At 35.5% G+C, this 24,342-nt stretch overlaps 1 protein-coding gene across 3 annotated transcripts in view; it reads left to right on the top strand.

The window, feature by feature from the left end:
- The window catches only part of HACE1 (HECT domain and ankyrin repeat containing E3 ubiquitin protein ligase 1), a 103,187-nt gene that overhangs the window by 19,622 nt on the left and 59,223 nt on the right, over positions 1 to 24,342 (top strand). For all 3 annotated transcript variants that reach the window (XM_045806983.2, XM_045806984.2, XM_087865345.1), the window contains exons 6-10: positions 3,830 to 3,961; positions 13,166 to 13,248; positions 20,594 to 20,690; positions 20,963 to 21,064; positions 21,938 to 22,044. In XM_045806983.2, coding sequence (XP_045662939.1) covers positions 3,830 to 3,961; positions 13,166 to 13,248; positions 20,594 to 20,690; positions 20,963 to 21,064; positions 21,938 to 22,044 — 521 coding nt within the window. The remainder of the gene's footprint in view (positions 1 to 3,829; positions 3,962 to 13,165; positions 13,249 to 20,593; positions 20,691 to 20,962; positions 21,065 to 21,937; positions 22,045 to 24,342) is intronic.

Genomic DNA, 24,342 nt, shown 5'->3' with positions numbered 1-24,342 from the left:
TATGACAAAAAAAACCTTGCTGAAATATTTACTGAGATTATATTAAATGTATAGATGAGTTTGAGAATTGATATCTTTACTATAAACACAGTATGTCTCCTCATTTATTTAGGTCTTTGATTTCTTTTTGTAAATGAAATTTTACATCTTGTACTGCTCACCATAAGATCTTGTTCGTGTTTTAAGTGTATACGTATAGCCAAGTTTCATTTTCTTTGGAGCAATACTAAATGGTATTATGTTTTTAATTTCGGTTTCTGCATGTTTACTGATAGTATGTAGAAATTAGATTCCTTTTTTGTGTGTTGATCATGTATTCTTGTGACCTTGCTGAAGTCACTTATTAGTTCTGGAAGTTTTTTTGTAGATTCCTTAGGGTTTTCTATGTAGACAATCATGTCATCTGCAAGTAGAGATAATTTTATCTTTTCCTTCCCAATCTGTATGTCTTTGTTTCTTGTCTTATTGCAGCTTAAACTTTTTTTATTATTTATTTAAAAAAATTTTTTAAAGATTTTATTTATATGTTTGAGAGCAAGGGTGCGCACACACGTGAGAGAGAGAGGGAGAGAGAGAGTGAGCAAGCATGGGGGGGGGGAGCAGAGGGAGAAGCAGACTGCCAGCTGAGCAGAGAGCCAGGCTCAGGGCTCGATCCCAGGACCCTGGGATCATGACCTCAGCAGAAGCAGGCAGTCAACCAACTGAGCCACCCAGGTGCCCTGCAGCTTAAAATTTTTTAAAAAACTTTTCTAAGTACTTATTATTCATTATGAAACTTTTCCTGAGCTTTGTAAATACCCTCATGGTAAGTATTCACTGTCTTTCATCTTCTTGATTAGTTTTTTTTTTTTAAGATTTTATTTTATTATTTGACAGAGATAGAGACAGCCAGTGAGAGGGAACACAAGCAGGGGGAGTGGGAGAGGAAGAAGCAGGCTCATAGCGGAGGAGCCTGATGTGGGGCTCGATCCCATAATGCCGGGATCACGCCCTGAGCCGAAGGCAGACGCTTAACCGCTGTGCCACCCAGGCGCCCCCACCTTCTTGATTAGTTTTGAAGGAGTCTTTTATGGAGACTTCTGTCCTCTCTAAGCTGGTTTGGGTGATTTCTAGGCCTCCTTCACAGTTGTTGTTTGGAATGACTCCTCACCATCATCCTGGAGATTTCTTTTGCCTATCTCTTGTTTTGGGTTCTTTTTTATATTGATTCTGTGTCTATCTTTGCAGATAGCCATTCTTTCACTTTGGTGGAGCACATTTTCCAGTAGTTAACTGAGAAAGAGTTAATGGGAGGTAAATTTGTTGATACTTTGCATTACTTGAATCTTGAGTCTGATTATGTAATCATTAATAATAATTTAGCTGGTAATAAAATTCTAGGCTGGACATTCTTTTCTCTTAGAATTTTGAGTGTTGCTTCATTGTCTTCTAGCTTTCAGTTTTGAAGTTTGGTGCCATTTAGATTCTTCTATTTTTTTAAAGATTTATTTATTAGAGAGAGAGAGTGTTTGCATGGGGTGGGGGGAAGGGCAGAGGAAGAGGGAGAGAGAGTCTTTTTTTTTTTTTAAGATTTTATTTATTTATTTGACAGAGAAAGAGAGAGAGAGGGAGAGAACACAAGCTGGGGGAGTGGCAGGCAGAGGAAGAGGGAGAAGCAGGCTCCTCGCTGAGTAGGGAGCCTGATGCAGGACTTGATCCCAGGACCATTGGGATCATGACCTGAGCCAAAGGCAGACGGTTAACCTACTTACTGAGCCACCCAGGTGCCCAAGGGAGAGAGAGTCTTAGACAGACTCCTCACTGAGCACAGAAAGGGATGTGGGGCTCGATCTCACAACTCAGATCAGGACTGAAGCCGAAACCAAGAGTCAGAAGTTTAACCAAGTGCGCCACCCAGGCACCCACCATTTAGATTCTTGACTCTTCATGAAACCTGTTATGTTTTTTCTCTCCAGAAACTTATTGAACCTACTTTGTATTTAGAGTTCTAAAATTTCAGGATTATAGATCTGGGCTTGGTTTAATTTTATCCATTTGGCTGGGTAATACTGAGACACTATCATCCCGGAAACTCATGTAATGGGAACTCAGGAAAAATTTTCATAAAATACTTCTTTGAAGATTTCACTCCTCTGTTTTCTCTGTTCTCTCCTTTTTGAATTCCTGTTATTTGAATATTGGACCTCTTGGGCTAACCTTTTAATTTTCTTACCTTTTCTCTTGTTTCTCCATTTCTTTGTCTTTTTGTGCTTCTTGGGAGGCTTCCTCAATATTATCTTCTAAATCTTTTGAGTTTGCATGTCTCTATCATAGTATTAATTTCCAGGAGTTTGTTTGTTTTTCACTGTCCTTTAAAAAAAAATATCCTGTTCTTGTTTGAAGGATGCAGTCAGTATGTTTTCTCTCTGAGAGTATTAAATATAGCTTTAAAAAATTTTTTTTGTTTTTTTTCTTTAATATTTATGGTTCCTTCTCTGCTCTTTTCTTCCTGTTTTTTGTTTGTTTGTTTGTTGTATTTTGTTCTGTTTTGTATTTTGTCTTCCAAACTAGATGCATTTGTCAAATGTTTGGTGGAATTGGGAAAAGCTATTTGAAAGCCCTGTTTGAATGAATGAGGATTATTCACCATGGGCTTCAGTGTAGGGTGATCTCTTGGGCATTTGCCTTTAGATCCTTCCTGGTATCAATTTCTTTAGGCATTTACTCTCAGGCTGGTTAGATTCCTCAGAGAAAGCTCTAACAATTGCCAGGAGGGTGTTAGCATTCTGGATATCAGGTAGAGGAGAATTCTTTGGCATTTCAGTATTCAGTATGTAAACTTGACTTCATCTCCCTTTTTCAGTGTGATATTCTTGCTTCATTGTGCCTAGCGTCACTTATCTAGAGATTGTTTTCAAGCCTCTTGTGTTCTCTCAGAGTGGGTAGGGGCAGTTATTGGCCTGGAAGTGTTGGGGAGGGTTGGGGATATAAGTGTTTAAATCTACCAGTTCATCCCTACTGCAGGATATGCAAGATGCTTACCACCGATTCTTGAGTCTTCTGGGATTTTAGTGACTTGAATCATCTTCCTTGGCTTTTTCTATTACTTGTTTAGGATTCACCTTTTTGTTCTGACAAGTCAGACAAAAGCTTTTAACTTGCAAAACTTGTTGCTATTATAATCTCTTTTTTTTCTTTATTGTAATGGGTCTGTCTTTTAAGAAAAAGTATATCTTTATTGTCATTTCAGTGGTGTTTGGGGAAGAAATAGAAGTTGATTCATGTGTTTAAGCTGCCATGTTAAAACAAGTTTCATGATATATTTTTTAATGGAAAACAGTCAATTGAAAAATGCATGGATAGCATAGTCCAAAGTTTTAACATTGATTATCTTTGAGTGGTAGAGTTACAACTATTTTATTCTCCCTATATATGATTATTTGTGTGTGATACATGAATTACTTGGAAAATACAGGAAGTAAAGAATATGATGTCTCCTGTTTGCTTCTGGGGAAGGAAAAGTATCCAGTACATTTTGTTAAGAGACAAGCTGTACATAGAGTCCAGTATCATCTAGGAAGCAGGGTATTTGTTAATCCTAAGTCTAGGATACGTTAACTGTTTTGATCCATGAAATGCTTGATTTTGAAGTACATGGTGCTGTAACCTACATCTTGATGCGTATTTTTTCCCATAAAAAAATAGAAAGAATGTAGGAAAACATATGGGCTTTTCTTTTAATCTTTAGTGTGTGTATCATGCTCACATTTGAGAAATAATAGCATTATTTATCTGCTGTTTTTATGAAACACTCCTTGCACAAATGTTAAGTAACTAACTGGCTGTACAGATACACTGGCTGGCTGTGAATGGGCGGACAGAACTACTCCATGACCTTGTACAACATGTCAGTGACGTCGATGTTGAGGATGCGATGGGGCAGACAGCACTGCATGTGGCCTGCCAGAACGGTCACAAGACGGTAAATTCAGCCATGAGGACTTTAAGTTGCATGTATTTATTTTTGAAAACTTCGAATTCATAAAAAGTTTTTCACTGTGCATAATTGGGAACATGAAGGCTTGTAGCAAAATCTTAAAATATTTTCTGCATCATATGGAATTATGATTAATATATATTCTTTGTGGGTAAAAGGAATAGAAAACAGTGTTTTTAAATCTGTTTAAAGTATTTGGATTTCACATTTATTTCTGATTCATAGAGTTTGATAGCTGAATATATTAAAATTTTAAATGTATGTTCACATGTAATTCTAAGTAATAATGTTCTTATTCTCAATTTTACTATCACATAGCTTATTTATATTTTATTTTTTACCATTAAGCCCCAATTACTTGGATTCGATAGTCAGAAAGTGAGCAATGATGTTGCTAAAGTATTTCAGCTTGGATTATCATATTTTTCTGCTGTCTTAGAATATGATGTAAGAGTAGAGTGATGGTTGTTTTCTTTCTTAGATTTCTAAAATCATGCGTTTGTTTTATGTCAGTACTTTCCTGGTTACTCCCATGTACAAACATAACTTTAAATGTTGCTAATAGATTTCTTCATTAGGAGACTGCTGCATTATATAAAAATTGGTAGTTTAAAATTTAAAATCTGCTTTGTTATAATTCCCTATCCTGGTTACTAACTTTTTAGTTTTTTTTTTCACATTTAATGTTATTGATAATAGAAATTAATTTACTTGTTAACCATAACAATAACAAAAACCAGCTGAAAACAGAATCATCACCAATAACTGCAAAGATACAGAAATTTGTGTGTTTAATATGTTTTTTTTTAAAGATTTTATTTATTTGACAGCACAAGCAGGGGAAGAGGTAGGCAGAGGGAGAGGAAGAAGCAGGCTCCCCGCTGAGGAGGGAGCCTGATGCAATGGGGAGAGCGGGGGTTGGTTCTCGGCTCCATCCCAGGAGCATGGGATCATGACCTGAGCCAAATGCAGGGCTTAACGAACTGAGCCACCCAGGCACCCAGTATGTATTGTTTTGGACACAGTCTCTCTGAGTCTTTGTGTTGGGAGAATTCCTACTGGAATCAGGATTTTCATCTCTGCAAACACTTTTTTCCTAATCTGGGTTCAGGATGTAGAAGGCTACATGTTTAGATGCTCTATGTATGACTACAGTTCACAGAGTTTTGCACTTTAAGATAGTGAGGCCAAGAGTAACATTTTCTTATGTTTAATGAGTTGGATAAGAGGAGGGATATAGAATTTTTTTTCTTCCTTGTAATTTCTTCTAAACACTAGTTGTTCATTTTTATTTATTTTTTTGTCTTTCATCATCTGAAAACTAACCCAGTGTTTTCAAGGAGTATTTCCTTCTCATTAGTTTTTACTTTTTGAGAGTCAACACTATTAATTTAAAAAGTATTCTGTGTAAAAAAAAAAATTATCTGAAATGTCCTAATCTTGAATGACCTAGGTTTTTAAACAACTTTTGCATATTAGAGAATGAGTCCTGCTGGTAGTTGTTATAAGACAGAAAACGCACCCACTTTAATATAAACACTTTGCCATAACAGGAGTGGAGTGTCATATACTAAGATCATAAACCTTGCCTGTTGCCCAAGAACTTTTGTACAAAAAACTGGGATTCAGATCAGAAGTGATCTACAAAAGCTAATTTTAGCTCCCTTGAGCCAATGAAGAAACAGTAATTACTAAGAAAATCTTATTTCAAAACATGTGCATTACAGGTTGCATTAAAAATTTAGAATTGCCTTCTGAAGTTATTGAAGAATAGTTAGTATGAGTATAATATATTCCATATGGTTTACAACCTAAAGCAGGTGTGGTGAAGTAAGGGAGAATTCCTCATAGTCAAATGCCTTTGAAGAATTATATTCTCCGAAGATTTGTAAGGGGGCCTGACTTCACTGCAATGATGAGTTTCACAGAGTGAGATTTTGCAGATATAGTAGGGAGGAAGGGTACAAAAAGCCTTGTTGACTTGTGGTTGATTGTATTGGTGAGTGAGATTCCATTCTATTATAGTTGGTCAATTATAGTTATCTGTGAGGATCATGAACAGATAAAGAGTATGTTTAGCACTGACTGTTTATGAATCATTGTATAGATCTTTAATTGATCTCAATTAAGATAAGAAGGAATCTTGAAAAATTGGTCTTTTAGCCTCCAGGCTGAATTATACCCCTAAAAATCTTTGTTGGTAGTTGTGCTAATATTACCTATGTCTTGTAATTACTTGTATACACATTTCTGGGACATGTTTAAATCTCAGTGGATGAGCATATGATATGATAAATTATTACAGGGTAAGGATTATTGATTTTTTAACTCTTTATATCTTTCCATAAGTTGAACACTGAATCTAAAATGCTTTGTCGGGTATCTTAGTGACTTATTTTAGCAGCAAGTAAAAATGGCGTTTTCGTTGTCTCAAATAGTCAGTTCATGCATAAATTCATTAAAAAGTCTTCAAAACTTGGTTCCATGTAGACATATAGCAGTGCATATAGGTTTCAAGATTTATTTTTTAAAAAGCTTAAAAGTTTGCATATTGATTATATATGTTTTACAAAATAGAAAACTTTAAAGGGAGAAAGAAGCCCCATTTAAAAAATATTTTTAAAAGAGGGGCACCTGGGTGACTCAGTCGGTTAAGCATTTGACTTCAGCTCAGGTCATGCTCTCAGGGTCCTGGGATCGAGCCCTGTGTAGTTGGGCTCCCTGCTCAGCAGGGAGTCTGCTTGTGCTGCTCCTTTTACCTCTGCCCCTCCCCTGCTCGTTCTCTCTCTCAAATAAATAAAAAATCTTAAAAAAATATTTTATTTTCAAATTAAAGAGATATGATAAATCCTCTGAAATTTACTTTCTAATCTCACTTTAGGGTAAATCTCAGGAGTGCATGAAAAGATTTTGATCAACTGGCTAAGAGCTCTAAAGCTTTTCGGAATTTGTAATTGAATACTGTTATTTTTGCTTTGATAACAAGAAGTGCTGTTCAGATTTACATTATTTTTTAAAAGACAAAAGATTTAGAAGAAAAATTCAGTTTTGTGATAAATAAGAAATTGAATAATCTTTGCCATGATTTCATATAGATGTGTTGGTTTTGTTAGAGGTAAACCAAGATAAAGGTCTTGTTGAAAGGAAGTGGTTTGGGCTGTTAATGCATTTTGACCATTTTTTGTCCTTGCAGCATAATAGCACTATGAGGTTGGGTTTTTGTTGTTGTTTTGTTTCTTTTTTTTTTTTTTTTTTTGAGAGATGTGGGGGAGTGGGGAGGAAGGGACAGAGGGAGAGGGAGGGAGAGAATCTTAAGCAGACTGCATGCCCAGTGTGGAGCCCGACACGGGGCTCCATCTCAGCTCCATCTCACGACCCTGAAATCATGACCTGAGCCAAAATCAAGAGTTGGACTCTTAACCGACTGAGCCACCAATAGGTGCCGTAATAAATAACACTATGATTTTAAACTACTCTGTTCCTATTTAAATATGATCAGATGAAAGAAATGAGCATAACAACTTCTTAGTAATTTAATTTTTTATAACTTTCCTTGGGTCAGCTGTTATTAGCTTTACAATAGCAAAATTATGGTTTGTCTTGGGATATTGATTTTAAAAATCATTTCAGAGTTCCATTATTCAGCTGGCCTATTATACAGTCTTTGGCAAATTTTTCTTCCTCTGTCCTTACCTGCCTCCTAAATATTAGGTGGTAAAACCTAATATTATTTTACATGGATATAATTGACTCCAGTTTTTTGGGCAATAAACTAAATCAGTGACTTTATTCTTTGTTATTAGTTTTTTAAGATTTGTTAATGTGTTAAATTGCCACAAATGGTTGATTATTGTTTTCCTAGAATAACTTGGATTTAAAAACCCTAGCGAATTGTCGAATGGTTTAGTCGCAGTTTATATAAATTAGAGTGCACAGCGGGATTAGTTTATGGACTAATTTCACTTCACTCAAAAAAGAAATTTTATTTTTATCAGAATAAACTTTATGTTGCTAAGTTTGTATAGCTAAATGTGAAGCTTCACAAACAACATAAAACGATAGTTGAACCCTGCTTAGAGTAGATTTAAGCTCCTGGAACTTAAAAGTGTTGTTTGATGCTGGTATTGTAGACTGTTTTTGATAGAACTGACTGTGTTTTACTGGAATTGTAGGCTTGGTAAGGAACAGTGCTTATCTACATTCAGTTAGCTCTCTTGATACCTTTTACTCAGCTTTCAAGCTTTTCATCCAGAGAATTACAGGACAGCGATGCAAACTTAATTGAAAGCTTTTGCAAAAACATTCATTGGATTCAGCCTTGAGGCACAAGGTAGATAGACAAACATTTTGGATTGCATTTTTAGATTCAGAGTAATTTTATTTATTCTAATGTTAGAATTCTCCTTTAATCACTTCTGGGAAATGTGAACAAATAATAAATACTTCTATTACTGTGATCTTCAAACACAACTGGATAATGATTTTTACTAGGTGTTACATAAGACTTCAAAGTTTTGGTAGGTATAGGTGGACAGGTTTCTATAGAAAAACCTATATAAACCAGTCATTGATTAGTGAGTTGGCCTTTTTTCTTAGTGGATAAGTAATTTGTGCTTTGCTGTCAAGTCATATTATCAATTATTTTTAATAAAAGATAAAGATGCTGTTTTTGTTGTTTTGTCTTTTAGCAAGTAGAAATACCACAACTCAGATGTTTACTTGTAATTTTAATATTGAATATCTGTTCCTTTTTACTTTGATCAGTGTTATTTAGAGAGTTGACATTGATAAAGTAGTGCTGCCTTGGATTTCTTGCTTTGTAATTTTTCAGTGTATTGGGCACAGGTGGTCTTGGTTAGTCACTACCTTCAATTAAATGACTTTTGAGATTGACCCAAACATTAGCTTTGCACATTAGTTTTCCACTCAAGAATATTGTTTTATCACTTGAAAGGTCACAAAATCTGTTGAAAATGTGTTGTTTCTTCTCAAGGATTTCTTGAAGCCATATGAAAATTCCCTTTTAATGCTTTTCTTTCAAGGATCCTTCCTAGCAGTTTCTTATGCTATAAGGAGGAAGGACCCCCCCCCTTGTAGATTATCTAGGAAAAGGAGAATAGTTTTTAAATTTTTTTCTTGTTTTTTTGCTGGGGGGAATATTTGACAGTGTCCTACTTTAAAAGTAGAGAGAATATCAGTTTCCTCACAGGATGTGTTAAGTTTATTAGCGCAGTGTCCAGGCACATGTTAAGGTTACTCATTATATCATTATGTATTTTAAACAACTATATGATTTTTCTAAATGCATAGTATGTTTTGTTAATGATTTATTTCTGCTTCTGGGACGCCTGGCTGGCTCAGTTGGTAGAGCGTGCAATTCTTGATCTAGCAGTTGTGAGTTCGAGTCCCACATTGGGTGTAGAGATTACTTAAAAAAAAAGTCTTTAAGATAATAATAATAGTAATAATAATAATTTATTTTGCTTCTATATGGATTGCTTGGTTTTAATTGCGTATTAACGTATATTTTCAGTATATATATTGCATTCATCTCTCCTGAGCCTTTTGAATTATGGCTTTTTATCAAATTTTTGTAATAGCTAATGAACATTATTGCTGCTGTCCATCTCATTCTTGTTTTGGACCATGTAGACACAGCCTCTAGGTCAAAACTCAGAAAGGAGAAAGCCATGATCAAAAGGCTCAAATAGGCCTTGTCTTATAAAATAATGACCTAATGCTTATTTTTCTTACATTTGAAAGTTGTGCTTGACCACTTGTCTTCAGTCTAAAGGAATTCTATATCTGATAATAAAATTTTATGTTGCAGTGTTTCTATTCTTCTTGGGATAGAAGTGAATTCAAGTAGTAATACATGAATACTATATCTTAAAATATTTCGCTTTTATCAGAATCTTTGCAATAAACACAATAATCCCTTAAACCACCCTTTTTTGTCCAGTCATGAACACCAGGCAACAATTTTCAACTCTTTTAGTTTTCCTTTTGATATCTATTTCCAAATAATATGCTTCTGTTGCTCTTCCTCAACTTTCAGATATCACTGAATCATTTCTTGTCCTGGTGAGTGAGGATTTAACTCATTTAAATCCTCTTCCCATGCCTTCTCCCCCATTTCTAAAATTAAATTGTAAATTTTGACAGAAAAGATTCGGTGTATGTATATATAGTTAGGTAACTGTTGTTTACTGCTGAGTCAAGTAATGAATTATAATAACACTTTCTGTCAATGGTGACTATTTTTCTTGAAGTTAATAATTGGCTTTGTTCAATTTTCTTTTTATGACTCAGTAATTCTTTCTGTGTACTCCTACAGAATATGTTAGGACTATTTTCTACAAAGACAAATTCATTAGATAATATCGGTTCCATTTTTTTAACTTGGGAATTTCTTAGTTTCTCCTGTGTTCAATCCCCAATAATCTAGCTTCTATATCTTCTATATTTTGATGTATTTCTTCATTTATAGCTTCTTGAGAAAAGGTGCATTGGATGTAATTTTTTTTTCAAAATCTTACATAGCTAAGCATATTTTTAATTTAAAACCATATATTGGAATGATAATGTGGTTGGCTATAGAGTTCTACATTGGAAGTCATTTACCTTACAATTTTGAAGGCACTTAATGTTTGAAATTCCATTGTTGCTGTTGAGAAGTTTCATGCTAATCCCATTTCTGTTTATCTGGAATTTTCTTTCCCCAGTATTATGAAATTTTACTTTGATGTGCCTTGTTCAAAGTCTTTTAATTTATTACATCACTCAGTTGGTGAGCTTTTTCAATCTGGCACTGCATGTCTTTCAGTTATGGAAATTTTTTGGTATTATTTCTTTATTACTTCCCTTTTGTCTCCTACCTCCTTCATTCTCTTTATTCTCGATTTCCACAGTGTCTCCCTGGATTGATCTACTAATTTCTTCCTATTTTCTTTGTCTCTTTGTTTTACTTTCTTTCTTGTGGAGTTTTTCAACACTGTCTTTCTAAACTTCTGTTGAATTTATGGAGTTGCCTGGCTGGCTCCGAGAGAAGCATGCGACTTTTGATCTCTGGGTTCTGAGTTTGAGCCCCATGTTGGGTGTGGAGATTACTTAAATAAATAAATAAAAATAAACTTTAAAAAATGTTTAATCTCCTATTGCATTTTTACTTCTTCCATCATATTTTTGATTTATTGTTGAATATTTTTCTCCCAGCATCTTGTTCTTGTCCTATGGATGTAATCTCTTTTCTGTTTGAGGGTAATATCTTTTCAAAATTTTGTTTTTTCTTTCATTCCCTTTATTATCTTTATTTTTCTGACTTCCTTTTTCTGTTTGTTTTGATTTTGTTTTTCAGGTTAGAGACCTGCTTTTAGTTAGTCAAGTTAGTTGTCCCTTAAATGTTGTGTGTCCATTTGGGTATAGTGGTGAGGCACTAAAATGTTGGCTGGAAGCATTGTGTATGTGGGCTGGGTTTGTTGACTGGCCTCGCAGAGTGCTTTGGTTTCTCAGTCTTGCCACTATTGATATTTTGGGACTGAAGATTCCTAGTTATGGTGGTTGTCTGTAGATTGTAGGATGTTTAGACATATCCCTGACCTCTACTAACTAGCTGCCAATTGCACTCTCCCTTCCCCAGTCATGAAAAAAAAAATCTTCCAGCATTGCCAAATGTCCTGTAGGGGACGACTGGGCTATTTCATGGCACTCTGTAATGCCAGTATTTGTAGGACTTTTCTCTGGTGCCAGTCTGCAGAGAGGAAACTTTCAATCTCCAGCCTTTGAGGTTTAGCCTGGCTACTGGATTTCTGGGAGCCTAGTGGAATGTAGGGGCTGGAAGTTTTCACTTAACTGTGTTCATCATGGCTCCTTATTTCTGCTTTACCTATGTATCTTGCCTGTCAGTCTAGAGCCTCCCTATTCACTTTGTTCAGATGATAAACCTCACTATTTTGTGACAGTGTATGGTGAGAGAGTGGCATGGGGAGGAAGGGTCCTCTGGTAAGGTCCAGCTGTTTCTTTTATAGGCTTTTACTACTATTCCTGTTTAGAGCTCTTTGTAACTATTCCTATCTTCCAAGATACCTGGTATTTCCAATTTTTGTATTTTGTATGTGTGTTCTACAGGGAGAATTTGGTGGTTTGTTGGAATCCATGTTTGCAGGCACTTAATCCTTAGCTGCCTTTGAACTGCTTAGTCGGCCTCTATTTCTCTCCTTGCTTGCCACTTTCCCCAAACTTACTGACTTGTCTAGTATGCTGTTCTGTTTTTTCTTTTTCTTCCTTGTGGGTTTATAGTCTTATTATTTTATTGACCTTGTACTAGGTTTTAGAGCAACAATAATGAACATGTCTGTTCAGTCCAGAAGTAATATTAAACAGTGTAATTCCAAAAACTTTTAGGTTTTTACATGTTTTCTTCCTTTTTGCAGGAGAAACCCAAATGAAGATCAGAGGAATAAAACCAGAAGAGATTCTTTTTTTTTTTTTTTTAAGGTTTTCAGGCGAGCCACATTCTATATCTAGTTACTGAATATGTGTTTTTAAGATTTTACATTAACTTGCTTTTTCTTAGTATGACTCAGATAATTGCAGAAGTAGAGCTTAGGAGACAGAGTACGTATGAATCAGACTATCAGAGAAACTGAGTCAGTATTGGTTACTATTAATAGCAAAAGGACTTCTTAGCTTTTTAACATTTTGAGCTTTAATAATTATGTATAATAACTATGTTTGAGTTTAAGAAAGTGATAGTTCTGGTACCTATTTTTTGTTTTTAGAGGCAAAAATTCTGGTTCCTAAATTCAAATATCTAGAGTAGCGCTGTCGATTTTACTAGTCGTATGTGGCTATTTAAACTTAATTATTATAAAATAAAATTAAAAATTAAGTTCCTCAGTTATTCTAGCCATTTTTCAAGTCCTTGGTAGCTACATGTGTCAGAGATTTTCTAGAGCCTTCCCGGGTTAACACAGGCTATATTACATTGATAATTCCACATATATTGCTTCAAGAGAGCTAACCAAAAAGTTGAAGTAGTTCAGCCATCATAATTGTCATGTTCCACTTGTTCTACTTTAAAATTTCAGGTAGTGGCAAGAGCATTCCTTATATCTATTTAAATTGTGATAATTGTGTCTTTGTTTGACTTCTCTGGCTTTACTTTTTAATTGTTTCTTTTCCCTCCAGACAGTGCAGTGCTTGCTAGACAGTGGTGCTGATATTAACAGGCCAAATGTATCTGGAGCTACTCCCTTGTACTTTGCTTGCAGGTAGGATATTTTATATTTTCAGATGCTCTCATTAATGGATTTATTACATTTCCAAACACAAGCATTTCTGTATATTTTCTAAAGTTCTCTTATTTTCCCACAAATACTGTGCTTACTTAACTGGGCAGGGAAAAACATTTTCTATTGTATTGCCAGTGTTTTTATGTTATAGGTGGGAGCTTTTGATTTACTTGATTATTTAAATTTTAGACTAATTACTTTATAAATAATGAAAAAAGATGTCTCTATAATCGAGTAATTTCCATAGTTTTCTTTTTTAAGTACTAGGTCAGTTCCAGAAGGATGAGCCATTAAAGTGTGTCTTGGACCAGAGCCATGTCTTTGCTTTCTTTGGATTTGTAACTTCAAAAAAAAAATCTTTGAATTTGTCTAGTTAGATATTAAATTATGCATTATTTTTGTACTTCTGTCTTGGTTCATTTTCTTGAAGCAAACATTTTGTTCGTTGGTTCATTCATGTAATAAGCAAACATTTAGTTAGCATTCGGTGTGTACCATGTATTATGGCATTAGTGATACTGTAATAAATAAATCTAAGTCCATAAGGAGCTAACAACATAACAATTATACACATACTCTACCCCATACATACCCCACATAAATACATACATACTATGTTCTATAAATGCAGTTAGAAGCAGTTTACAGTAAACCAGTGTTTCTTATCTTTGGTTTGAATTATATGAAGTGCAATATTTATTTAGGCTCTTAAATGCAGATACGGAGTTCTCCAGAAAGCTCCTCTTTTCTTATCCATTTTTCTGTTATATATCATTTTCCTGGAGGTTTGTTTTAGACTAAAAGACCTACTTTTGTTCTTGCTTAGCTTCTCTTTAGGGTCTCTGATGTTACTTTTATTAGACTGCTTCAAATCATCATTGAACAACCTTGAGTTAGAATACAAGGACTTTTGGATCACTGGACTTCTATATGCTATCTGAATCCAGCCATTTTCTTAAATTATACTTATGTTTTGGTTGGTTGCCTAGAAAACCAGTTCTTTCCATGGCGTCCTGAATTTATGAATAATGTCATTGTTTGATTCCCTGAAATCATATCCTATCTTAAGGGGTTATCTCTAGATCAGTCCTTTCTTTGAAGCTTCAGATTTGAATGGCCACCTGCCTGATTTACATCATCACTTGCAAGTCTTATAGAATCTCAGATGTCAACATGTCCAAAACAGAGCTTCTGATTTTCCTTTTCAAGCTTTTCATCTACCTTTTCTCATCTCTGTCATTGGAACTGTTATCCTTTCAGTTGTTTAAACCAGAAACTAGATAATTATTTTTTTATTTTTCTCTGTCTCTCTCTGACCCTGAACTTGGAATTTATTAGTAAGTTCTGTAAATTCCACCTTCAGAATATATTCTGAATCTCTTAACTTCTCTCCAACTCACTGCAATGACCTTAGTTAACGTTGTTAGTGCTTGTCTAAAAGTGCAGTCGTCTCTTAACTGGTCTCTCTGATTTCTCTGTTGTTTGTCTCTCATCTGTCCTTTCGTCAGCAGCCAGAGTGATCTTTTAAAAAAATGAATCCAGTTGGGGCGCTTGAGTGACTCAGCCAGTTGAGCGTCTTGATTTCAGTTCAGGTCATGGTCTCATGGTCGTGGGATCGAGCCCTGAGCCGGACTCTGGGCTCCGTGCTCAGCACAGAGTCTGCATGTGATTCTTTCTCTTTCTCTCCCTGCCTCTTGTCCCCCTCCCCCGCCTCAAAATAAATCTTTAAAAAAATCAGCTTTTGTCACTTTCTGTTTAAACTTTGTATTTAAAATTTCTCAGGCCTCTGTTGCATCAAGTAAAATACATACTCTGCCTTTGCCTGTGAGAAGACCTGCATGGTCTGACCCCGGCTTAGCTCACTATGCTTCTGTCATGTCAGCTCTCTCTGAGTTCACTAAATGCAAGGGACTCTTTCCAGCAGGCTTTTCTGCATACTGTTTGTTTTCCCTGAAATGCTTTTTATGTGGCTGACTCTTTCTTTATGTTACCGCTTAACTGTTACTTTTTAGGAAGGCAGTTCCTGACCAGTCTGAGTAGGCCTCTCCTCAAATTTTCTTTCACAGCATCACAGTCATTTCTTTTTTTTTTTTTTAAAGTGGTCTCCACGCCCAGCATGGGGCCTAGCATGACCTCATGACCCTGAAATTAAGATAGAGTCAGACACTTAACCGACTGAGCCACCCAGGCGCCCCACAGTTATTTCTTTTATAGCACTTTGTATTTTGTAATTGTTTATTTACTTGTTTATAGTGTATCTCTCCTACTAGACTGAAAGCTCAATAAAAGCAGGAATTTTATTTACCATTTTATGTGCAATGTGTAGTTACAGTGCTTTGCATTTAGATGCCAAGTGAATGTTTTGAATGAATGAATTGCTGTAATGACATGTTTGAGATGAATCTTCTATAAAATAACGGCATGTATAATAGTTAAATATAGGCACGTTAGTGTTGTGCAGAACATGGATATTCTTATGGTTAGTCTGAGCATAGAGTACTTTTAGAAGTACTTTCTGAGTAAAAGAGTTTTTTAGAAATACTTTCTGTTAGTTTTATATTCCCGTCATTAACTTTTATTTCTTCAATTTCTTAAAGATTTTTTTTTTTTAAGTAATCTCCACACCCAGTCTGGGGCTCGAATTCACAACCCCAAGATCAAGAGTCGCATGCTTCACCGACTTAGCCAGCCAAGTGCCCCTCCCATCATTAACTTTTATTCTAGCAAATATTAGATTTCTTTGAACAGAGATAGTTAGGCAAGTCTGATTAAAATTGAAACAAGAAAAGAAATTTATCATTGTAGCAGGATCATAGATATGGAACATGGTTCATTTGTAGGCAGACTTTTTTTTTCTTTAAATTTTTATTTAAATTCTAGTTGGTTAACAGACAGTGCAATATTGGTTTCAGGAGTAGAATTCAGTGATTCATCACTTACATACAACACCCAGTGCTCATCACAAGTGCCCTCCTTAATACCCATCACCCATCTAGCCCATCCCTCACCCACCTCCCTCCATCCACCCTGTTTGTTCTCTATCTTTAAGTCTCTTATGGTTTCTTTTCCTTTCTCTCCACCCCCCACCCGCCATATGTTCATCTGTATTGTTTCTTAAATTCCACATATGAGTGAAATCATATGGTATTTGTTGTAGGCATACTTTTATTTGTGATATCTAAATAGGTATACATTAAACATATAAATTATTCCCAGTGTATTCTCTCTCATAAATAAAAAGGGAAAGGAATGTGGGAAACAGAACAAGTTGACCCTATAGACAAATTAAATTTAAAAAAAAATTAATGGAAGTTTTTATTGGTTGAGAGGTGTTAAGATATATCATCATATGCTTTTAAAAAATTTTTAAATTACATTAGAAAAGTATTGAGATATATAGGAGAAGGAGCCTTGGAAGCAGGGTTTAAATCTCAGCCCCAAAGCTATGTAACTTCAGTCACGTTTCTTGACCTCTGAAGCTTTTGTTCCTTTTTTGCGAAATGGAAATGCTTCTCTCTGGCTTGTGGGACTATAGTGAGAATTAAGTGAGATGGCTTATAGAAAGCATCTGGCAGAGTATTTTGCACTTAGTAAGTGCCTACCGAACTGTAGCACACTTCTTCACTCCTCAGTGAGCACAAAGTATAGTTGTCCTCATTCAGTTTTGTTGCTGTACAAGATTTTCATTTTAAGCAATAGGATTCTTCTTTCACCGTACAGACCTTTTCTTTTTTTTCTTTGTGTTACTTATGTTCTAATTCTGAGCCATATTTAATTATGTAGTGCTTCCGTGAATGAGTCATTTTCAAACTCATTTTGACCTAAAATTATGACGGGAACTATTTCCCAGCCACTTTTTTCCTCTAGGTATTTTGCAGAAGACATAATTCATTAACTTTCTTTTATGTATATACTATAGGCACATAATGATTCCCCCCCACCCATTCCACCCCGATTTTTTTTTTTTTTGAAGATTTTATTTATTGAACAGAGAGAGGCAGCCAGCGAGAGAGGGAACACAAGCAGGGGGAGTGGGAGAGGAAGAAGCAGGCTCCCAGTGGAGGAGCCTGATGTGGGGTTCGATCCCATAGCTGGGATCATGCCCTGAGCCAGAGGCAGACACTTAACAACTGCGCCACCCAGGCGCCCCCACCCCGATTTTTAGGTACTCTTGTTTTTAGGACTTTTTTTTAGGAGGGAGAGGGGAGAGGGAGAAGCAGACTCCCCGCTGAGCAGGAAGCCTGACATGGGACTCTATCCCAGACATGGGACTCTATCTCAGGACCTGGGATCATGATGTAAGCCAAAGGCAGACTCTTAACCGACTGAGCCACCCTGGTGCCCAGGAGAGAGAGAATCTTAAGCATGCTCCAAGCCCAGCATGGAGCCTGACATGGGGGTTGATCTCAATCCTGAGGTCATGACCTGAGCTGATATCAAGAATCAGACATTTAACTGACAGAGCGACCTAGGCGCCCCTATTTTTAGGACTTTTTTTTTTTTTTAAAGATTGGTTTATTTATTTTAGAACAAGAGAGTACGAGTGCATGGAGGGGAGGGGCAGAGGAAAAGGGACAGAGAGCTTTTTATTTATTTTTTAAGATTTTATTTATTTATTTGAGAGAGAGAAAGAGAGCATGAGCAGGGGGAGAGGGAGAAGCAGACTCCCCAGTGAGCAGGGAACCTGATACAGGGCTTGATCCCACAACCCTGAGATCATGACCTGAGCCAAACCAATAGTTGGTCGCTTAGACAACTGCACCACCCAGGCATCCCTAGGACTTTTATATAGTATTTACAAATGCCTCAAGTCCTTAAATTGCTAGATAGATTTTATGTTCAGTGGTATGCTTCCCATTCCCTTAACTGAGTTCTTTAAGTAAAGGTTTGAATGTATAATGATTTTCAAGTATTTTCTGTATCTGGGATAACTTTTTTTCTATTAGGAAAAGCAAGGTTTAGTTAGAGTTATATGGATACAGTAAATTAGCGAGATGTTTATGTAATTGTAGACGTTTGCTATAGAGAAATAGAAAAAGGTATGATTCTGGACATGGGTTTGTAGCTACTGCCAAGCAGCTCCTTTCAATTAGTGGAATTCATAATCAAAGTCATATAGAACAGGCCAAAGACTCAAAATTGTAAACTTTAGAATAGGAAAGATCATTAGAAAATATGGTCTCTTTGTTTTAGAAGTTGTTCCAAAAAATATTGCAGTATTTGTACTGTATGCACTTTAGCCAAGTTTTCAGATCATATTGCTTGAAAGCCTAAAATTTGTAAACTGAAAGTGCGTGAAAAATCACCTCTGAGTGTGTTTCAAAGTACTATAGCTTTCTTATTAAATCGTTGCCAACTTAGTTTCCAGAAAATTCATTGGCATTTCCTTGAAGGGACTATTATCTCAATAAAAAAAAAAAAAAAAAAAAGAATTGAATTGCAAAGAATACATGTTCATTGAGCAAATTTTTGCAGTTATTTGAACTGGAAAATCTTTCATGCAACACTCTGAGCAGTTTGTTATAGCTTAGTCTTAACGTCATGCAGTATTGTAGGTGAGGCACTTGAAACCCTAATCGGGTTATGCAGATTTTATATATTATTTAGCTCTTGTTTCTTGCTTTTAATTTATTTTTGAAATGAAATGTTACCTGATCGTAGATGAGATTTTAATGTAGTTTTAGAAATTACTCCAGTTTCCTAAAAATGTCAAAATAGTATTCTTTTTCCTTCATGCTGATTATCCCTTTTGCTATATATGATAAATAAAATTATTTGGAGACTTTTTAAAAACCACATATATTCAACAATGTCCCAGTTGTACATGGTGGTCTTGTCTATCCATTGTGTGTGATCCTCAATGTATATAGCATATATCCCCTTGCACCTTATACAGTACTCTCTTGAGTACTAAATTGTTTACTCTTTGAGGGCAAACTCTATGTTTGTTTGTCTTGGTGGAATAATATATAGGTGAAAGATTTTGGAATCAGACTGACCTAGATTCAAATTCTGCTCTGTTACGTAACTGTTGATCTTGAATAACTCCGTGGTTTTCTCAAGTCATGGTTTTAGCCTCTTGATACTTGTATTAAGCTAAGTAATCAGTATTAAAATAGAGTATTGAGGGAGTGATAGATCTGTAATATCCGCCATCACATTCGTAGTAGGGTTTTACTAACTTTAAAAATTTTTAAATTAAAAAATTTTAAATTGTTTATTGCCGTTTGGTTATAAATTATACTTTATGCAGTGTCATTTTGTGGAAAGGAATGAGTAGGGTTTTTTTTTTTTAGCTTTCTGAGAAATCTGTATGTCTTTCTCTTTGGGAAATGACATACTGTTTTGGGTGTAAGGGTATTGTAGAAAGAGTCTTGGTATGGAAGACAGGGATCTGAGTTCTAGTTTCACCTGTGCTTGAGTTAGTAGCTTTTATCATCTACATAGAAATTTTTGATCAGATACTCTTCCAAACCATATGACTTCCTTGGGTGTTTTGTATAATTAGCTTTAAACTGTAGTGTCTGTGCATCGTAAATTTATTTTTTTATCACCTAGAGTATCTAGGATCAGATTAGCTCACTGAATAATGAGACCTAGAGTCTAGTGGTTGCTGTCCCCAAATTAGCTTCCTCCTAGATGAAAGAATGGTGGTTACTAATTTTACTCTTACTAGAAAGAGAACAAATAGAGAATGGGCATGTAGGTAAGAGCATTGTTCATTCTAGATCAGATTAATTAGCTGTCAACAGAAGCCAAACTGAGCAGGTTGATAAAATGGAGGTTGAAAGCTAGATAGGATTTTTGGGTAATTAGTCCTTACCCTTCCCCCCTTTTCTTATTTTGATATTTGTATTTTCTCCTTCCTTCCTTTTTATTTTTTTGCCAAGTATTAAAGTGACATAAAATATATTCTTGTTTTGAATATTGGAGGGTTTTTTTTTTGACGTAAGAAGTCTAGAGACTTGAATGGGTGTGGTAGAAAGAGGGTCAGGCTAAAGTTGAGAAGGGAATGATTGAAAGAAAAAAATGGAGCATTAAGCCTGAGTAGTAGCTGCTTATCCCAAAATATTATGATTTATTGAAGGTAATGTGTTCTAAGTTCAATTCTAAGATTTAATAGGTCAGTTTCTTACCTACATAGTGAAGGTGTGCTTTAACATTGGAAAATGTTTTCCTGGATGTTGAGGATGTAATTCAGATCTTTCTTTCAATTTTTAAAAATTGTTAGTCTTCTGTTGGTTCATATTGACTGCCCATAATTCATTGAGAAAGACTTTAAATTAAAAAGATTATTTTTTAACATGGTTTTACTTCTGTACAGTCATGGTCAGAGAGACACAGCACAGATTCTTCTGTTACGAGGAGCTAAGTATCTGTCAGATAAAAATGGAGTAACGCCTCTGGATTTATGTGTACAGGTATGTTGTTAATGTATATTCTTAGCCCTTTACTTTATAATAGAAACCGAGACTGGTAAAATCACTTTTTTTCCTCTGGGTAGTTAGTGTCAGAATTGAATTAAATTGTATGACACTTAGTTGGTGTCCACAGACAGTTGGAGAATTGCTTGGTGTGGAAACCCCACACATTTAGTGTCAGACTGGTGTGTAGAGGAAATAAGTTTTCCATTGGGAACGTTTTTTTAAACCTAGGTAATTTTAAATCTTTCTTTTCTTTTTCTTTTTTTTAGGGTGGCTATGGAGAGACTTGTGAAGTATTAATTCAGTATCACCCTAGGCTTTTCCAGACAATTATTCAAATGACACAGAATGAAGATCTCCGAGAAAACATGGTAATGTAATTGTGCTAGTGGCTTGTAAATGAACAAGCTTTGTTCATGCTTAGCATATATGGCATTTTAAAATGTGCTTAGTAATTTTATTATTACAAATGTTTTAATGATTCAAATTTGCTTATCTGCATATTAGGAAAATATGAGTTATATACTAATAAACTTTGTGTTAGTGTTTAGCCCTATGAGTCTTCCGCCCTCTGGGTCTTTGTTTTGTTTTTAAAGATTTTATGTATGTATGCATGTATGTATGTATGTGAGAGCACACACATGGGCGGGGGAAGGGGCAGGGGGAGAGGGTGAGAGGAAGAATCTCAAGCAGACTCCTCACTGAGCCCAGAGCCAACCTGGGGCTCAGTCCCACAACCCTGAGATCATGACCTGAGCCGAAACCAAGGGTCAGATGCTTAACCAACTGAACCACCCAGGTACCCCTGAGTCTTTTGTTTTTGCTTAAAATAATTGGAATTTTCCCCATAGGTAGAGGGAAATAATCTAAGGGGGAATATCGTAGTATCAATGGTAGTCACTAGTTTGTTGAGCTCCATATTTACAATAGCTTTACTCGGAAAAATTGCAGAGTTTAAACTTCTCTTATATTTTAGAAATTTGGAATTAAATTTCTGTAAATGAACTTCGTGATTTCTCTTCTAACTATTTATATTTTTATTGGTTATTTACTGGGTGATTTTGAAAAGATTTTATGATATCTCTATATTAGCTTTTGAATTTATGCAAGGCAAAATAACTGTAAAGGACTTGATTTCAGCTAATTGGCTTTGGGATACTTTTTAAACTAATAGGTACTTAATTTCTTGATAAAGTTTAATGGATTATTGTATAATCACATTTTTTTATTTGTAAAAAATTTAGTTACGGCAAGTTCTGGAGCATTTGTCTCAGCAAAGTGAAAGCCAGTACCTAAAGATTCTAACAAGCCTTGCTGAAGTTGCCACAACAAATGGGCATAAACTGCTTAGGTAAGTGTTTCAATATGTAAGCAAATCAGTAGGTAGCAGTATCTGTCAACTTTGTCTCCTTTCAGGCTTTTCTGGGAATAGCTTATTTTGTTGGATGTTTTTGTCAGTGCTAAGATGTTCTGAAACTTTACTGACTTATTATTGTTTCATTTTAAAGGACTAGAGCAATCAGCTATTACTGGGGGACTTTAGTCTCTCTAGAGAGACTAAAAACAGAGACTTACTTAAGTAGCTTTGGACAAAAGTGTCTAAAATTTTATAAGATGATAGCTTAGATTACTCATCCAAGTAAAATGTACATGAAGAAGAATCAAGAAAGTTTAGGAGTCTTTTTTTTTTTTTTTGTCCTTCCCCCAAGAAAATAGTTTAGGAATGTTCATCACTAATTTACAGAACTCTGTGTATGGGCTATTGTTCAGCCTCTCAGTATATCCTCATGATCCCTTATAAAGTTTTTGCCCTAAACTGTCCCCTTCCATTCAGTTCTTTCTTTCCAAAAGATGCTGTGGTTTTAATGGCTCATTGCTATGTCCATGGAGGTCATGCCTTTATATTACTTGTGTTTATATGTATTGCATTTTCCTGCAACTATACTTCACTGTATGTATATGGTTAGCTGCCCCAATTAGGAATAAACAGCCCCAGTTAGGAATAAACAGCAATTTAGGGGCACCTGGGTGGCTCAGTTGGTTAAGCATCCGACTTTTGATTTTGATTCAGGTTGTGATCTCAGGGTTGTGAGATTGAGCCCTGTGTTTGGCTTCATGCTCTGTGTGGAGTCTGCTTGAGATATCCTCTCACCCTCTCTCTCTGCTTTTCACCCTGCTTGCGGGCACACAAATGCACGCTCTCTCTCAAATAAAAAAATCTTAAAAAAGAAATAAACAGTCATTTAGAAATGGTTGATGTGTTTTTTCTTAGCTTATAAATTTGGCCCACTTCTAATTTGGGCGCTTTCCCCTCTGCAGTTTTCTTTTAACTTCTCTTAATACGTTGACAGTCTTAGAATAGGTCACGGTCTTCTTTCATCTCTGTGGTTGCAACTGGAGTTTCTTCCTTCCAACTCCATGCTGTTTCTATAAATCAGCTACATTGTTGGATCCATTATTTTAACCCTTTGTTTCTGTCTTCCTTTGGGCTTTTCATATACTTCAGACCAGAATCACACTCTATACCGTTTACCTAGAAGGATCTTTGCTAGGCCCCTTGCCCTTCATGATACCAGGGTCACCCCCTTGTGTTCTTTTATCCATTAAGTCTTTCTTCAGCATTTCTACTCACTGTACCATTTGCTAATTTTTTTTGAGACTACTTTAGATTCCATTTATTGAATTCATTGAATTTCAGCTTTACATAATACTCTTGTTATATTTAGTCATTCCTATTAATCCATTTATTTGATGAGGACTTTCTGCAATTCAGACATACTAAATAAAGGCATGGCTTGGGAGTGAGCCAGACTTAGGTTTAAATCCAGATATCACTATTTGCTGTGTTATCTCAGCAAGTAACTATTTTGAGTTTCCCTTTATCATCTATCCATATATCTCATACATGTGTCTGAGTGCCTACTATCCACCAGGCCATCTGGTAGGTGATTATGAATAAAACAGATAAGATCTCTCCCTATATTTAATATACAACCTAGTCAGGATTTTATTTCCTTGTTGGAAAATGGTATTAAGTATCTTATTAATGAATTGTTGTAAAAATACAATGATAACGTGCTATAAAGTGCCAAGCATATTGTCTGGCACATGGTAGAGATGATGATGATGATTATATAAATGGAAAATGCCAGAGATAATGATTATGGTTATTATAAATACTCTACATTCCTTCCTTCCTTCCTTCCTTCCTTCCTTCCTTCCTTCCTTCCTTCCTTCCTTCCTTCCTTCCTTTCTTTTTTAAAGATTTTATTTATTTGAGAGAGACAGAGAGAGCACAAGTGGGGGAAAGGGACAGAGAGAGAAGCAGACTCCCCACTGAGCAGGGAGCCTGACGCGGGGCTCAATCCCAGGACCTGAAGACAGACGCTTAACCAACTGAGCCACCCAGGCACTGCAATACTTTGCATTTCTTATGTTAGAAAACTTACCTGGTTTTTTTCTGTTTCAATCTTTGTCCTATTTTTTGGTTTTCCACAGTAATGAGAAAGCCTATATTTTTATGTATTTATGTTTTTAAGTTTACCTTTAATATTTATTAACCAAGCACTAAGCTAAGGAACATTCAAATACATTATTTCATTTAAATCTCACAGTAATTTGTTATTAGGTAGTTATTTCCTTTGACATA

Source organism: Ursus americanus, chromosome 11, assembly GCF_024610735.1.
Source record: "Ursus americanus isolate L20-20 chromosome 11, mUrsAme1.1.p, whole genome shotgun sequence".
Taxonomy (NCBI): domain Eukaryota; kingdom Metazoa; phylum Chordata; class Mammalia; order Carnivora; family Ursidae; genus Ursus; species Ursus americanus.
Note: the sequence above shows the minus strand (reverse complement) of the source record. Positions and strands in the feature narration are given on the sequence as shown.